Genomic DNA, 16,395 nt, shown 5'->3' with positions numbered 1-16,395 from the left:
TAGATATAGATAGAGATAGAGATAGAGATAGAGATAGAGATAGATTGAGCCATGAGCACGATGTCACCCATGAACGCAGACAATCAAAGTGTTTCTTCTAGAAACCTTCTGAGTGGAGAGGCGCTCTGCGTTGATCTCTACCTGGAGAGTGTTGCTTTGTCCGCCAGTCCTGTGCGGGGCGGTGGGTTTGAGGAGAGGGGGAAGGGCTGCAGGTCACCGTCCAACCTGCCGTCACCACGTGTCCCATTCACAGGTGATCTTAGCCTGGAGATCCAGAGCCACACCTAGAAAGCTGTAGGGTCTGTAATGAGACGAGTAATGACAACGGCCCAACTCGAGGGGCGGCCCCAAGCATGCATTTGAAAATATCACTGCACACGATTGGATAGCAGAAGTATACAAGGGGTGACGTATCCAGACCAGCGGAGCTAACCAATGGATAAGACCCGCCTGTATCAGATACACCGATGTGATTGGTTAATGTTCTGGGGCCAGGGGAATCGGGGAGGGAGTGTATTGCTCGTTCCCAGAGTGACTCGCTGAGCAAATTCAAATTGTGCTCTCTCTGTCTGGAGCTGTGGGTCTCCAGAGGCAGGTCGACCCACCAGTCCTCACCGGCGCCCCTCCTCTCGTCCTCAGGGCTGTTCCTGATCCTGGGTCTGATGCTGTTCCCCGCCGGCTGGGGCGCGGACAAGGTGCAGCTGTACTGCGGCCACGACGCCGGGCCGTACCGCGCGGGCCTCTGCTCCATGGGCTGGGCCTTCTACACCGCCATGGGCGGCACCGTGCTCACCTTCCTCTGCGCCGTGTTCTCGGCGCAGGCCGAGATCGCCACCTCCAGCGACAAGGTGCAGGAGGAGATCGAGGAGGGGAAGAGCCTGATCTGCCTCCTCTAGGAGTCTCCTCCCCTCCGGAGAGGAGACTCCTAGAGGAGGGGAAGAGCCTGATCTGCCTCCTCTAGGAGTCTCCTCCCCTCCGGAGAGGAGACTCCTAGAGGAGGGGAAGAGCCTGATCTGCCTCCTCTAGGAGTCTCCTCCCCTCCGGAGAGGAGACTCCTAGAGGAGGGGAAGAGCCTGATCTGCCTCCTCTAGGAGTCTCCTCCCCTCTGGAGAGGAGACTCCTAGAGGAGGGGAAGAGCCTCTGAACACTGGCCGACTGTGTTTGTTTACCACTAAAGACTGAAGAGTGTGTTCATGTGTGTGTGTGTGTGTGTGTGGACGCTCGGCAGATGCGGTCAATGTGCCAAGTTGTCTTGAGTGTGCTGTCGGCGTCATTTGTGTTTTTCTATTGTGTGTGTGTGTGTGTGTGTGTGTACTTTGTTCTCTTTTCTTTGTTTACCACTAGAGGTGATGAGGTCTCTTTTTTTTCTCTCCATATCATGGTTGTTCATGTGGGTGTCCACAAGAGCTGTGTTTTGTAAATATGTGTGTGTGTGTGTTTGTGTGTGTGTGTGTGTGCGTGTGTGTGTGCGTGTGTGCGTGTGTGCGTGTGTGTGTGTGTGTGTGTGTGTGTGCGTGCGTGCGTGTGTGTGTGTGTGTGTGTATGTGTGTGTGCATGCGTGTGTGCGTGCGTGTGTGTGTGTGTGTGTGTGTGTGTGTGTGTGTGTGTAGACTGTACATAGGATGATGTTAGGTCAGGTTCATCCAGAGCACTGGGATGATGATGATGATGATGAAGATGAAGATGATGTCTTACCTTGCGCTGGGTTGTGTGTTCCGGCTCCTCGGACCACCTGCTGGTTCTACCAGAGCACCACAGGGGGCAGCGTCACAACTCAACAAGGGAACCACTACTCAGTTGAATTTAAAATAAAGAAACGTTCTTAAATAAGGCCTTTAGAAAGCCAGCGGACCGAGTTCCACGCCTTAGAAGAATGTAACGTCGTGCTTGAATGACTTTTGTATTTGTTAGACCCTTGAAATGTATCGATGGTGTGGACTCGCCGGTGGGGGCGAGAGAGAGGTCTGTGTTATTAATGTAGATATTGATTTTTCTTTATGTGTGAAACTTCTGCTTTTACATTTTGGTTTTTAACGGAAAGCCGAAACGTCTCTGTGGTTCCGTTGCGCTCCTCGTATGAATAAGATAGTGCTCTCTGTGCGTGAAGACACAGGCTACGCTCACACAAATGAAGTATTAAGGAGATTCAATAGATGAATAGATGATGGGGTATGGGGAGGAGTCCCTCTCTTCGTGTTTCCAGAAGGGACCTTGTTCTTGGGATTCTAGCCATGGTGATGATTTATCTTGGATAGAAAACAACCTTTCTATCCCAATGTGTTTCTGCCAAATCAATAAAGATACTTTTAAATGAACTGTATGCTGTCTGGCTACTTTCTTTTTCCTCAACCAAGGTACATTTTTGTTCCATGTATATAGTTGTGTTAGTGTGTAGAGTGTTTTTGTACGGATATCCCTCTTTCCGTGTGAGATAATTAGTTAATTGGTTGTGTGTAGTTAGGTGGATTGCCGTGGATTAGTCAACCGCAGATAAAGCCCAGTGAGAAAATACCAGCGGTACGGCTGAGCCTCCAGGACACCACTCAGGGTCTTTGTTTAGGTGCCTTTGTGTAACTTTGTAATTCATGAACGTAGTACATTTTCAATTGACTTTACTTTTTTTTTTAAATGGTTTCAACGCTTAGGATATTGAGTTATTTAGGAGTTAGGAGTTATGTGTGAATCGGAGTAATTTTCATCTAAAAGCAATGTATATCTGTACGCGTTAGGCTACATGTTCCCATGCAGAGCTCTGCTGCCCTCTGCTGGTGTTCAGCTGCTTATTCACCGTCTAAATGAGTCGTGCTCCCCCAAATCATTAGGCATGTTGTCAGTTCCCCCAAAACGGAATTGTACACAATCAATTTGACAAATACATCAAACATGAGTAATTTTATTAAACGTTATTACAATAAATATACAAAACTAACTATTCAACATGCTATCAGAGTACACCATGGTCGATCTTAACCGCACACATTAGGGGAAAGGCTCAGAATCGTTTGAATCTCGATTGGCCAACATCACTCATGATTTACTCAATTACAAAAATATTTTTTTTCCAATTCAGTTAGAAACGCTATTAGTCGTTGGTTCACTATTAACCAACATCCCTCCATGATTGACTCATTCAGTTTTCAGTGTTTCTACCATAAACGGTGTCGATAATTAGGATCTTCTGCCATTTTTCATGTGCAACAGATGTATCAACGTGATAGTTGATATTTATTAGATGCCATTGATTATACAAACGGTAGGAAAAATATTAAGTAGCTTGGTGCACCATTTATCTCTCTCTCACACACACACACACACACACACACACACACACACACACACACACACACACACACACACACACACACACACACACACACACACACACACACACACACACCTAGATAGGACAGATACCTGTGTTTTACATTCTCACAGGTAAGAGACTCTACTCCGATTTACACATAGCACACTATCGGAATTTATTTACATCTAAAAATCACTCTCAACTCCCTTCTCCCCGCTGCTATGCATCCCAGAAGATAACGTCACACGGTCTAACGGAGATACAGGGGCGCGGTGGAGACTTTTACTTTCCAAAGTTTTAACATTACTGCTCGTCAAGTTCACTGCAACAAAATAACGATGTGACCGCCGTCCTGGATAGTCGGTCCACACAAGACCGGTGAACTAACATTACACACAACATTACGGTCGGAAACGCCTACGTTGCTTCATCGGAAGGGTCCAGGTACTATGTACTACTACTATGTACGCGTGTATCTGGATGTGTTCTCTAGCCTCGGTGCGGAGGTGCAGACAGAACAGGCCTGCACCCTGAGGGGACTCTGAGGTAAATCTCCCATGTTCTCAGAAAGGCTGGAGACGGGTTGTGCCGTTTTCAACCCGTGGGATAAGAACTGGGGTCCGTGGTGAAGTAGAAGGGGCCTGAATTAGGACCAGGACCAGGACCAGAACCAGGACCGAGGTGGCCGCGGGTCAAGGAGCGGACCGGCGGGGAAACATGGCGATTCATTTGCATGAGGAAACGTGTCACCTAAAGCTCCACTCAGAATGCCAATGTCTTTATTTATTTAAAGACACGTTCAGGTTCGCAATGACGGCAGAAATGCAAACAAAAAAATACAAGTTAAAGTGCAACTTGGTATTAGTGAGACCCGGCCGCGCAACGTCAAAGGCAGTGGGTCCAAGCAGAGGGACCTCCGAGGAGACCCAAACTAACCCAGCGGATCATGGTAAGTAGAATACAAAAGGCAAAGACCATGCGTCGTGGAATGCACAGCATTCATCGTGTACAGTTCCCAGTCGCTCCACTAGGGGGCAGCAGAGGGAGCCCCCCCCCCCCCTCATGCACTCCCAACCATCCACTTCTCCCGACGGTTGTGCAGAACATAAATAACAGAGACAGGCCGTTCTGAGATGTAACATAACCCACAGAGACAAGAGAGGTGGTGTCTGAAAACAATGACCAGAATTAATACAATGACAACTCGATTGGGTAATAATAATGAACAGGCTCCCCCCCCCACCCACACACACACACACACACACACACACACACACACACACACACACACACACACACACACACACACACACACACACACACACACACACACACACACACACACACACACACACACACACACACACACACACACACAAATAAGGAACTAAATGTTGTGCTGGTTAAGGGCTGGCCGATTGCCAGGGACCGTGTGTGTGTGTGTGTGTGTGTGTGTGTGTGTGTGTGTGTGTGTGTGTGTGTGTGTGTGTGTGTGTGTGTGTGTGTGTGTGTGTGTGTGTGTGTGTGTGTGTGTGTGTGTGTGTGTGTGTGTGGGGTCCTACAGAGGGCGGGGTCCTGCCAGGGCGCTGTTTTTCCATTGTTGCATTCACTCATTCATTCTATGATTAACGTTCACTCATTCAACGAGAAACAACACGATAAGAATAACCACTGTGACAGAGACGGGAGACGGCTGGGGGGGAGAGGGGGGAGGACGGATAGAAGTTAACCTGGGGGAGGGGGGGGGGGGTGGGGTGGCTCTGCAGTGTCTCATGGGGGGGGGGGGGGGGGGGGGGGTGGATCTGCAGTGTCTCATGGGGGAGGCAGTGGGGGGGAGGCGGGTGTGGGGGGGAGGCAGTGGGGGGGAGGCGGGTGTGGCTCAGATCTGCTCCTTGAAGCTCTCCTGGGCGGCGCGGGCGGCGGCCGTCTGCACCGTCTTGTTGGACATCACCCCGCTGGCAAACTCCTGCTGGGCCTTCTCGAAGCTGGCCCCCGTGGTGCGGTACATCCCGTGAACCTGGGGGGGGGGGGGGGGGAGGGAGGGGGAGACAAGGAGCAGGTTGTCAAGACGCGGTGGGGGTGGTTTACCTTCTGTCTAACGGCAGACCGCCTTCATCCAAAGGACAGTGGGTGTGGGTTCAGATCCATGTCCTGTAGGAGCAGGATGGGCTGCAGACACTGGGAGATAGAACCCAGGACCTATGGGCAGTAGAACCCAGGACCTATGGGCACTAGAACCCAGGACCTATGGGCAGTAGAACCCAGGACCTATGGGCAGTAGAACCCAGGACCTATGGGCAGTAGAACCCAGGACCTATGGGCAGTAGAACCTTTGGGCAGTAGAACCTTTGGGCAGTAGAACCTTTGGGCAGTAGAACCCAGGTCCTTTGGGCAGTAGAACCCAGGTCCTTTGGGCAGTAGAACCTTTGGGCAGTAGGACCCAGGACCTATGGGCAGTAGAACCTTTGGGCACTAGAACCTTTGGGCACTAGAACCTTTGGGCACTAGAACCTTTGGGCACTAGAACCTTTGGGCAGTAGAACCCAGGACCTTAGCCTCCTACTCCACCAGCGCTTCTAGAAGGTACCTGAAGAAGACGAGGCAGAGCGTCCTACCTTCTTGAACATGACGAGGGACATGACGGCCAGCGCGGTGAACAGGCCGGCGATGAGGATCATGATGATGCCCACGGCGATGCTGGTGTTCAGGCAGGTCAGGGCGGAGATCCAGCCGCTGAGGGGAGGCCAGAGGAGAGGTCTTAGGCCCTGTCCCAAGTTTGAGCGTTCCCGCGAAAGGGTAGGGTGTCCCAATACTGAGGGGAGCAACGGGGAGCGCCTATTTCCCCTTGAAATCAACCTTTGAACGCTAGCCAGCTCGGGAGCTGACTTGCAGCTAAGGGCACTCAAAGTGTTTGGGGAGAGAAATGGGACTGGGCCTAACTGTACTTAACACGCCTGGTAACATCACAGTGATCAGCACTGAGGCCCTGCCAAGACATGCACATTGACTACGCTAGGCAGACTAAGCTATGCTAAGTACGGTACAGAACCTTTTTTTTTTTTAACTTTGCCTTTATTTTATTTTATTTCTCTATTTGATTATATTTAGTTTTATTGTATGACAATGTTTCTATGTGAAGCACTACTGAGTCTGCCTCGTGTATGAAAGTGCTATATAAATAAAGTAATGAAGTAATAAAGTTAGTATTTGAGCTGAGCTGAGGTATTTAATAAGAAGAAATAAGAGACAGAGCACCACCACAGTCAAAGGGCGGCTGTGTCCTTTCAAAATGGCTGCCAAGGCCTGCCACGTGTCCTCACCTGGCGCCCCACCCCGTGAGGCCGATGGCCTGGACCACGTACACGCCCACTTGGCAGACGTACACGAAGAAGAAGATGAAGAACCTGAAGGAGCTGTCACTCCTGCAGACCAACAACACAGCAGCAACAAGGAATGGTTATCAACACAGTACGACTTTGGAGCATTACCTTTGGACATTTTATTGAAATATATACGGTTTGTATTTATTTTTTTACATATCTTGAGCCCAATAGTCAGAGGTTTGAGTTTGTTTGGAAAGTTGAAGTGAGTGAGTGAGTGAGTGAGTGAGTGAGTGAGTGAGTGAGTGAGTGTACCTGAACGCGCCATAAAGTGGTCTGTACCAACAGACAAATGAGCAGGGGGTGAACAAGAGGAGCCAAAGGATGGCCAATCCAAAGTCTCCCCCTCGGGACGAGTCCACACAGAACCAGGCCATGCAGCCAATCAGGTTGGCGAACAGCGTCCCACTGTGGACTGGAGGGGAACAGCAGGTGAGCGCTTTAAAACGGCGATGATCCGGTCCAGGAGATACCGAACTACTGGGGTACAAGCTTAACATCACGGAGTGAGGAGGCACACATGGGAGGGCGGACACAACGATATTAAGAATCTTGCTGCACCATTTCACACACACACGCACGCACGCACGCACGCACGACACACACGGTTTAGCAAGACCTGCAAGGCGGTGATGGAAAAGCAAGGCGTGTGGTGGTAGTCATGCGTCTTACAGACCCAGGGGTTGGGGTTGGGGTTAGGGTTGGGGTTGGGGTTAGGGTTGGGGTTAGGGTTAGGGTTGGGGTTGGGGTTAGGGTTAGGGTTGGGGTTAGGGTTAGGGTTGGGGCTGGTAGTCATGTGTCTTACGGCCCCAGAGGTTGGGGTTAGGGTTGGGGTTAGGGTTGGGGTTAGGGTTGGGGTTGGGGTTAGGGTTGGGGTTGGGGTTAGCGTTGGGGTTGGGGTTAGCGTTGGGGTTGGGGTTAGCGTTGGGGTTGGGGTTGGGGTTGGGGTTGGGGTTGGGGTTGGGGTTGGGGTTAGCGTTGGGGTTGGGGTTGGGGTTGGGGTTAGGGTTAGGGTTGGGGTTAGCGTTGGGGTTGGGGTTGGGGTTGGGGTTGGGGTTAGGGTTTGGGTTGGGGTTAGGGTTAGGGTTGGGGCTGGTAGTCATGTGTCTTACGGCCCCAGAGGTTGGGGTTAGGGTTGGGGTTGGGGTTAGGGTTGGGGTTGGGGTTGGGGTTAGGGTTGGGGTTAGGGTTGGGGTTAGCGTTGGGGTTGGGGTTGGGGTTAGGGTTGGGGTTGGGGTTAGGGTTGGGGTTAGCGTTGGGGCTGGTAGTCATGTGTCTCACGGCCCCAGAGGTTAGGGTTGGGGTTAGGGTTAGGGTTGGGGTTGGGGTTGGGGTTGGGGTTAGCGTTGGGGTTAGGGTTGGGGTTGGGGTTGGGGTTGGCGTTGGGGTTGGGGTTAGGGTTAGGGTTGGGGTTGGGGTTGGGGTTGGGGTTGGGGTTGGGGTTGGGGTTAGCGTTGGGGCTGGTAGTCATGTGTCTCACGGCCCCAGAGGTTTGTGCTGCTGGCCTACATTTCACACAGCTCTGAGGAATGTGCCGCAGCCCTCTGGTTACACACAGCAGGACGCAGACGCACAATGTGATGTGTGAGGCTCAAGAGGGGCTCATGTGTGGGTGGAGGACGGGCTGGTTACAAGTGGCATGACGTGGAGGGGGTCCCCACATTGAGCCAGAGAAGAGCCCTGATAACAGAGGAGGGGGAGGAGAGCAGGGACACTATGGAGGTCTGCTTCTACGGCCAGCTACCAGCCAATCATGTGACACAGCCACACAATTGAGAGCACATGACCTGGTCATGTGCTCCGTCATCATGTGCTCACTGAATTAATTCATCCTCTCGCTTTTTTTTGTCAGTCAGTGGCAAAAAAAAAGGAGATATCTATTCTTTTCCTTCCGTTCCTTGGTCTGATGCTCACACACAGAGACGTTTTCTTAAAGGAACAAAGCCTTCATTGGTTTCTTTTAATCCGAGCCACGGGACAACAGGGGGAGAAGGACAACGCTCGCAATAGAGTTTGCGTTGAAAAGTAAATGGTGATGTGTAAACTCCACAAAACCTGACTAAGGTTACCTTACAGACTGAACAGAACTGGATTTGATTGGTTTTAACAGGATGTCACTAACAATTACAAACCATAAACAAAAGGACAAAAAAGACAGGGTTAATGTTGAGTCCTATTGGACTCGTACTACTAGTAGTGTGTAGTGAGTAATGTGTAGTGACCTAGTAACCCGTTTGCCTCTGGAGGAAATTCAAACAGGGCTTTTGGTTTTGGGTCATCGGGTTTACATCTTATTTTATGACTAACATCCCCTGTATTTAACTTCTATATTATATATCAGGACCATTGCCATTGAGTGTTCCATTGGGTGCTGCAGTCCAAGCTGAGGCTACTGCAGAGAGCTGGCTCCGCCCCCACTCTCACATGGGTTGCCAGGTTGGGGACACTGAATGAATACAAGCACAAGACGCGCCGAGCACGTTCGATTTTTCAGACGGGCGCAATTATTGGATTTGGACAATTAGAAGGGATGACGAGTCCTACACTGTAGGTTGAAGAGCCAGGGGCACTTCTGAGTGGTCGATTAGGGAACCACCTGCTGGGGGGGGGGACTGCCCCGTATATATATATATATATATATATATATATAAAAATACAATAAAGTCCAGGACTTATTTCCATTGTGGTCCTCAACACAAAACATCAGGACAAGATGAGACGCTCACAGAGTGTGATAATCAATAAAAACTTTATTAAAAAAAAATATATATATATATATATATATATATATATAATGTTTTTTCCGGTACGTACCAAAATTAAACGTGCATCGAACCGGTACGAGTGAGTGTATCGTTACACCCCTAATATATATATATATATATATATATATATATATATATTTGTATTATATCATATATTTTGGGGTTTTCTTCAAATGTAAGTAGTTATTCCCGACTTATTAATAAATGATGTGAGCGATGAGGAGTTGGGGAGGGGCCGGCTGCGGTCAGTGCACCTGAACCATCAACTGTGGTTTCCCCTGAAGATGATCTTTTTTTTGTGGGCCCAGAAAGAACCCCAGTGTGTGACCTCCGCTCATGGATACTTTTTTTTGCAATTGATTCGTTTTTTGCAAATTATAAACCAGCTCGTCCGGCAATTGTGGCGCCCCTCTTGAAATCCTTCAGGGCTCCGAGCTGTCTCCATCTCTCAAGTCATTCACCCGTGTCTTAGCAGGACTCTGCTCATGCAGTTTTTTCAGTGCAAGGCTGGATTAGAATCTAGGACAATCTCAGTTCATCCAGTTGATTTTCTTGCTTCTACGGCTGCAGTATGCTGCGCTTGTGTGCCAACTTCTGAGAATGTGTGAATCATAGACACAGGCTAAAACAAAGACAACGTTCCAACCCAGAATGTTGGACACAACATTTCCCAGGAGAAAATACCGGCTGCAGCATTGTTGTGGGAAAGGCCGGTATTTCAATTTGAGTTTTCTTAAATCTCTGATGACATATCATGGTCATTGAATGATAAAGAAAACTACATGTGTTACATATCCTGAAGCTGCTTTCATTTTCTTTCAGGTTTGTTACAGCATTTTCCATCAACTTTTCACCCGTCACTTCCAAGAAATACGTTTGGTATTAGGTTGGGTTTTAGCTCAAGTGGAGTCTCCCAAAGGGATGTGTGGGTGTGTGGGGTGGGGCAGGGTTAGGGTTACTAACACACATAGCAGCATGCGGAATGAGAGGAGCACTCACACATCCACAGGTAATAGATGATCTTGACGGTCTTCTGGAAGTCCACTGGGATGTCCACGGTGATGTCATGGTAGAAGCATGGCCCTACTGGGAATCTCTCTGGAAGTGGAGGCCAGTTGTTTTTCCGTCCTACCAGGACATAAAAAACAGTAATGATTAATATTTATAATACCAGTCTGTCATAAGCCTGAGTAAACCACGATTGATTGAAGCGTTGGTGGGTGACTGTCGTAGTGAAAAACTACAACAGTATGGTACAACAGTATGGTACAACAGAGGCACGGGATGGTCCACATCCTGGGCCTCTCAGTTCGCCATGTGTCAAGTGTACGCTCCCTTCCTAAGCCAGTGGTTCTCAAATGGGGGTGCGCGTACCCCTGGGGGTACGTGAAGGCACTCCAGGGGGTACGTGAGATTTTAAAATATACTTATTTTTTTAAAAGTAGCATCCAATGCAAAACTCCTTACTCATATGAATTTTATATTCAGTAGGCTATTCAATTTCATTATCCTTAAACCCAGAGTCTCCCCTATACCAGGATGGTTCGACCCGACCTGTCACATGCCACCTGGCATCACCTGTCAATCACTTGGATCAACGATGGCGTTGCGGTTGAAGTGTAGCAGCGATTCTTTTGAAAACACGGAGGGACAAGTGGCAAAGGAGGCCAAAACAAAAATGCTTTGCGCTGGTTAGGGGGTACTGGTTAGGGGGTACTTGGCTGAAAAAGTATTTCACAGGGGGTACATCACTGAAAAAAGGTTGAGAACCACTGCCCTAAGCTATGAAAATCTTCCCGTTCTGCAAAACTATTATTAATGCGTCATTCCAGACGATCGACCACTTGCACGTCGATTCCCTTCTAGTCCAGCTGGACGGCTACAGGAAGAAGCCCCAAACATTAGCCTGAACCAGAGGCCCCTCTGTGATCCCCCGTGTGTGTGTGTGTGTGTAGACCCCCCCTGCCCCCCCCCGCCCACCTCCGGAGGCGCTCAGCGACTGCATCTCCCTCTCCCTGCGGTCCAGCTCCGACGCCTTCCTCTCCAGATCCTCCTGTCTCCTCAGCAGCTCCTGGGCAATGCGCGCCTGCTCCTGCACACGACACACGACACAAACCAAGACCTTCAGCGTCTCCATCCAGACCTCAGTCCTACTCCAGCTGCCCCCAGTCTGGGCATGGATCGCCCATCAGGAACGAGTTGCTACGGAGTGTGGAGCTCAGCGGCTGTGGCGCGGCGGTGGGCGGAGGGGGGCCAGACCTGGGTGGGGGGCGGTGCGTAGGACAGCGTGTCCTCCGTGGGGTTCATGATGGCGGGCTGGGCGTGGACGGCGGCTCCCGCGGCTTTGGGTGCCATGGCCGCCAGAGACGCCTACGGGAAGGGGAAAGGAGGGCATGGTTAGCTAGTCGCCATGACACGGATATAACGTTTAGGGAGGTTAAAACCCAGAAGACGACTGGTTTAATTCTGCGTCAGCATTAGGGGTCTCGCTGGGTTTCCTTGATGTCAATAGTATTCCCAGTTAAAATACATTCTACGGTTTCAAACTTGGCCACTCGATGAATTCGTCATGTACTTTATTCTCAGTGATATCTACTACAACAGTTGCATCAGGAATTATAATAAAAGACCTGAGATTATGTATTAATCTATCACATGTTTTAACAGGATCAGGCCATGTAGTGCACCATCATGTATAGGGAAATAGGTGAAGACATCCTATGAACCGAGCAGATGAGTTCAAACGCGCTGAAGAACATTCTGTTGTGTGTGACTTACTGGTTTGCCATCTGTGAAAGGGTTGTACTCTTCGAGAGCCGAGGGAATATTCTGAGTTACGCGAGTCACTGACGGATCCTGTGAAGTACGAACACGGACAGACAGAGCTCTGTCATATACGATCACACACAATCATTTTCCCACAATCACTTCTGCTTTTCCGGTGACAACAGCATGGATACCAAATGGCGCTGAACAGAGGCCTCTGGAAGCGGAACGGCTCGGCTATTAGCCCTCCCATTGTGAAGACATAAGCACTCATTACTCTACAAACATCCAGCTGATAATTCTATACTGCCAAAGATGGCTTCACTCTGATCATTTTCACAGCAAGCCCGTCTATAAATAGCCATGGGTTGTAACAGAACATCTCTAGACGCAGAACTGAGATAGAAATAAAAAGGATGAATATAGAGAAGGGCATTGTCCTCTGGTGGATCGTTAAAATACCATATTTTACAGAGGAGTGATGACAAAAAACGAGTTCAAGCTCAATAACTAAAAGCCTGAGCAACAGATGAATAACCAGGCACAGTGGTTATCTGTCCACGCCTAAATTTACTGTTTACTCATGGAGCACATTCCAGTGAATTACAGTGCACTTACTAATTTCTCCTCCTATACAGGCAACACAACATGATGCTATAAATAGTGTAGACCGACACTATTGAGATAAAGAGGAAGCTTACCATTAGCAGTAATTCATACAGCCCTTCAATGAGTCTCCTAGTCAAGATCGGTAGTCTCTATCCACAAGCAGTTTAACAGTCTCCAGACGAGCACTTGCTATGTCTTCCCGACTCTTAAAGTTATAGACATCTCTCCTTGCAATACACACACACACACACACACACACACACACACACACACACACACACACACACACACACACACACACACACACACACACACACACACACACACACACACCCCCCTTTTGCCAGGCCAATGCGTTAAATATTTAGTGTGTTGTTATTCATTGTTAATGAGGCCTTTTTAGCAGCTCCACAAATGTACATTTTGACTGTTGCGTTTCATTCCTCAAATGCCTTGACAGTCAAATAATAATTTAAGAAGGTCACTAACGATAGTTAAAACTTGAAACCAAATTATATTTTCCAATTGATCTTAGAGTTAGAGTCTCTTAAAAAGATATGCCTACTATACAGCAAATACTATGAAACAGACTGTGTAAACGATTGGATGCATGATTAGTCGAAACACAAATAACTCAGTTGCCAAGTGGATCATGACGCCACCTGTTAGTCATGGAGCAACATATGATTTCATTAACTATTGAACATGGCTCGGGGTAACGGCTCCATTGGTTTTGGGGCTAAAGCAGAAGCCAACAAACTAGAGAGAGGTGCAGGAACACTAGACAACCAACCACATGTCAATAATAAGTAATAACCATCCACTATTTAACTGTCTATTTGCCCTTGATATCAAGGGCATTGGGTATTCATATTCATACATAGTGGATGTACCACACCACAATACATAACAACCAAGTCCCAGCCCTGCCCTTTTGTGCTTAAACAGTCCTCTAAGTACATCTCTGCATGCTTATTGTGAGCAGACTGGCCTTACACAGAATAAAAGTGCTCACGTTTCATCCTAACCGTACACATGTTTATATTTGTAAGGTTAGTGTAACTATTTGTTGACTTGATAAATATAAAGTTGGTTGGGTTACAAGTCAAAATGGAGAACAAATGTCACGACAATCGAAACCAAAATGCATCCTGCATTAGTCGATTATCAATGCATTTAAATATACTTCCTGTTATTATAACATGAGATATATAGGATGCATTATGCACACTGATAGACGTAATGTTAGGTAGTGGAGGGGAGAGGTACACACATGTCGGATTACTTCTAGTCTGAGACTCAGTGACTCAGTGTCTGGATCAGACGTTTTAACTTGCACGTTTCCTCATATTGACAAAGTAAACGAACACATCTAATACTTTCGGGTAGCCCTTGAATATACATGATCCACTAGGGGCATAACTGCACACACAGTTGCACTTACAAAAAAGCAATGTCAGAGAAATGTCGTCAACGACTATCATATCACATATGGTACAACAGAAGCCTTAGAACCTGATCTGATCTGAATGTGAGCGGAGAGGACCGATAGTCCCCCTCTACATAGCAGACAGCCAGACAGCCAGCCAAGCAGACAGACAGACAGACAGACAGACAGCCAAGCAGACAGACAGACAGACAGCCAAGCAGACAGACAGACAGACCCACTACATAGCAGACAGACAGACAGACAGTCTCAGTACTCAGCAGCGCAGCTGACATGAGTATGCATGGCTCATATCAACAGAACAGGCTAGGCTAGCTCACAGCTCTCTACCTGGAACGGGTTGCTGACCTCCGGGTCGGCGAACGGGTTACTGTCGAAGTCGGACATGGTAACGGAGCGTTAATTCGGCCGGTCCGCCTGGCTATGCGCGAAAGGAAACAAAAAAGGCGATTTGAAGGCTTGTTTTTCAGAGCAGTGTCAGTGCGGCTCCTCTCCTCTGACGTGGACGCGCTCTATTCTGACGTGGACGCGCTCTCCTCTGACGTGAACGCGCCGCCGCCGCCGTCGGAAGTGCGGCGGCGGGCGGCGATAGGTCACCGAGACGAACCGTGAAACATAACGACGATATAATAACATATTAATATTAAACCTTACAATAAGAGTGTCTTTCTATAACGTAAATATATACCAAATGATACACTTGATACACCGATACACATGACTTGTATCAGTGTGTAGCCTACAATGCATTTAAATGTACTTCATGGTCTGATAACATGAGATAATATTGGGTGCATTACACGCACGGATAAACTAATGTCAGGTAGTGGAGAGGAGTGGTGCTACCAGACCGGTCGCATACAATACAATGGGACAATTAAGAAAGCTATTTGAAACACGAGCGATCCTTATTAAATGCGACTTCAACCATCCCCTTGGACGTCTAGACCAATCAATGACCTTGAAATGTTGTCACGTGAACCCCCCACAGCGCACCTGTGGCTCTACGGTGGCCGTGAGGCTCCCGCTGCTCCCTGAACACCTCACGGGCTTGTGACGGCAGTAGCCATGGCAACAGTCAGGTGCCACGTTTACAGACGTACGCGATGTACCAGAGCCGGTCCCCGGACCAGAGAGCCGGTCCCCGGACCAGAGAGCCGGTCCGTGGACCAGAGCCGGTCCCCGGACCAGAGAGCCGGTCCCCGGACCAGAGCCGGTCCCCGGACCAGAGCCGGTCCCCGGACCAGAGAGCCGGTCCCCGGACCAGAGAGCCGGTCCCCGGACCAGAGCCGGTCCCCGGACCAGAGCCGGTCACCGGACCAGAGCCGGTCCCCGGACCAGAGCCGGTCCCCGGACCAGAGAGCCGGTCCCCGGACCAGAGAGCCGGTCCCCGGACCAGAGCCGGTCCCCGGACCAGAGAGCCGGTCCGTGGACCAGAGCCGGTCCCCGGACCAGAGAGCCGGTCCCCGGACCAGAGAGCCGGTCCCCGGACCAGAGAGCCGGTCCCCGGACCAGAGGCCGTGGACCAGAGCCGGTCCGTGGACCAGAGAGCCGGTCCGTGGACCAGAGCCGGTCACCGGACCAGAGCCGGTCCCCGGACCAGAGCCGGTCACCGGACCAGAGCCGGTCCCCGGACCAGAGCCGGTCCGTGGACCAGAGCCGGTCCCCGGACCAGAGCCGGTCCGTGGACCAGAGCCGGTCCCCGGACCAGAGAGCCGGTCCCCGGACCAGAGCCGGTCCCCGGACCAGAGCCGGTCCGTGGACCAGAGCCGGTCCCCGGACCAGAGAGCCGGTCCCCGGACCAGAGCCGGTCCCCGGACCAGAGCCGGTCCCCGGACCAGAGCCGGTCCCCGGACCAGAGAGCCGGTCCCCGGACCAGAGGCCGTGGACCAGAGCCGGTCCGTGGACCAGAGCCGGTCCCCGGACCAGAGCCGGTCCCCGGACCAGAGAGCCGGTCCGTGGACCAGAGCCGGTCCCCGGACCAGAGCCGGTCCCCGGACCAGAGAGCCGGTCCCCGGACCAGAGCCGGTCACCGGACCAGAGCCGGTCCGTGGACCAGAGCCGGTCCCCGGACCAGAGCCGGTCCCCGGACCAGAGGCCGTGGACCAGAGCCGGTCCGTGGAC

The 16,395-nt window shown here is 50.2% G+C and overlaps 2 protein-coding genes across 3 annotated transcripts; one reads left to right on the top strand and one right to left on the bottom strand.

Moving 5' to 3' along the window:
• Positions 1-60: 60 nt before the first annotated feature.
• lhfpl2a (LHFPL tetraspan subfamily member 2a) lies at positions 61-896 on the top strand (the record flags this gene model as incomplete). Its single annotated transcript, XM_084486825.1, has 2 exons — positions 61-212; positions 590-896. 2 exons carry the CDS (start codon positions 61-63, stop codon positions 894-896), a joined length of 459 nt encoding a protein of 152 aa, XP_084342951.1.
• Positions 897-5,138: 4,242 nt separating this feature from the next.
• Positions 5,139-14,766, bottom strand: LOC311368047 (secretory carrier-associated membrane protein 1-like). 2 transcript variants are annotated; one of them, XM_084486932.1, is made up of 9 exons: positions 14,602-14,766; positions 12,228-12,305; positions 11,709-11,819; positions 11,430-11,541; positions 10,449-10,577; positions 6,940-7,099; positions 6,625-6,726; positions 5,920-6,037; positions 5,139-5,321 (listed from the first exon to the last, which is right to left on the bottom strand). In XM_084486932.1, exons 1-9 carry the CDS (start codon positions 14,656-14,658, stop codon positions 5,184-5,186), a joined length of 1,005 nt encoding a protein of 334 aa, XP_084343058.1. In that variant the 5' UTR covers positions 14,659-14,766; the 3' UTR covers positions 5,139-5,183. The 2 variants fall into 2 exon arrangements, with proteins under 2 accessions (XP_084343058.1, XP_084343059.1); XM_084486933.1 differs by lacking the exon at positions 12,228-12,305.
• Between the last annotated feature and the right edge of the window lie 1,629 nt (positions 14,767-16,395).

Source organism: Micromesistius poutassou (genome assembly GCF_964030765.1).
Source record: "Micromesistius poutassou genome assembly, chromosome: 22".
Lineage (NCBI taxonomy): Eukaryota > Metazoa > Chordata > Actinopteri > Gadiformes > Gadidae > Micromesistius > Micromesistius poutassou.
The sequence above is the reverse complement of the archived record's forward strand: the minus strand, read 5'-3'. Positions and strand labels throughout refer to the sequence as shown.

Excerpts from the sequence above, each read along its gene's own strand:
- LOC311368047 (XM_084486932.1), bottom strand. The coding sequence starts at position 14,658 with ATGTCCGACTTCGACAGTAACCCGTTCGCCGACCCGGAGGTCAGCAAC. Across the intron at positions 11,542-11,708 it reads ACGCACCGCCCCCCACCCAG|GAGCAGGCGCGCATTGCCCA; the intron begins GTCTGGCCCCCC and ends TGTCGTGTGCAG. Across the intron at positions 7,100-10,448 it reads CATCTATTACCTGTGGATGT|TCCACAGTGGGACGCTGTTC; the intron begins GTGAGTGCTCCT and ends GTTCCCCTCCAG.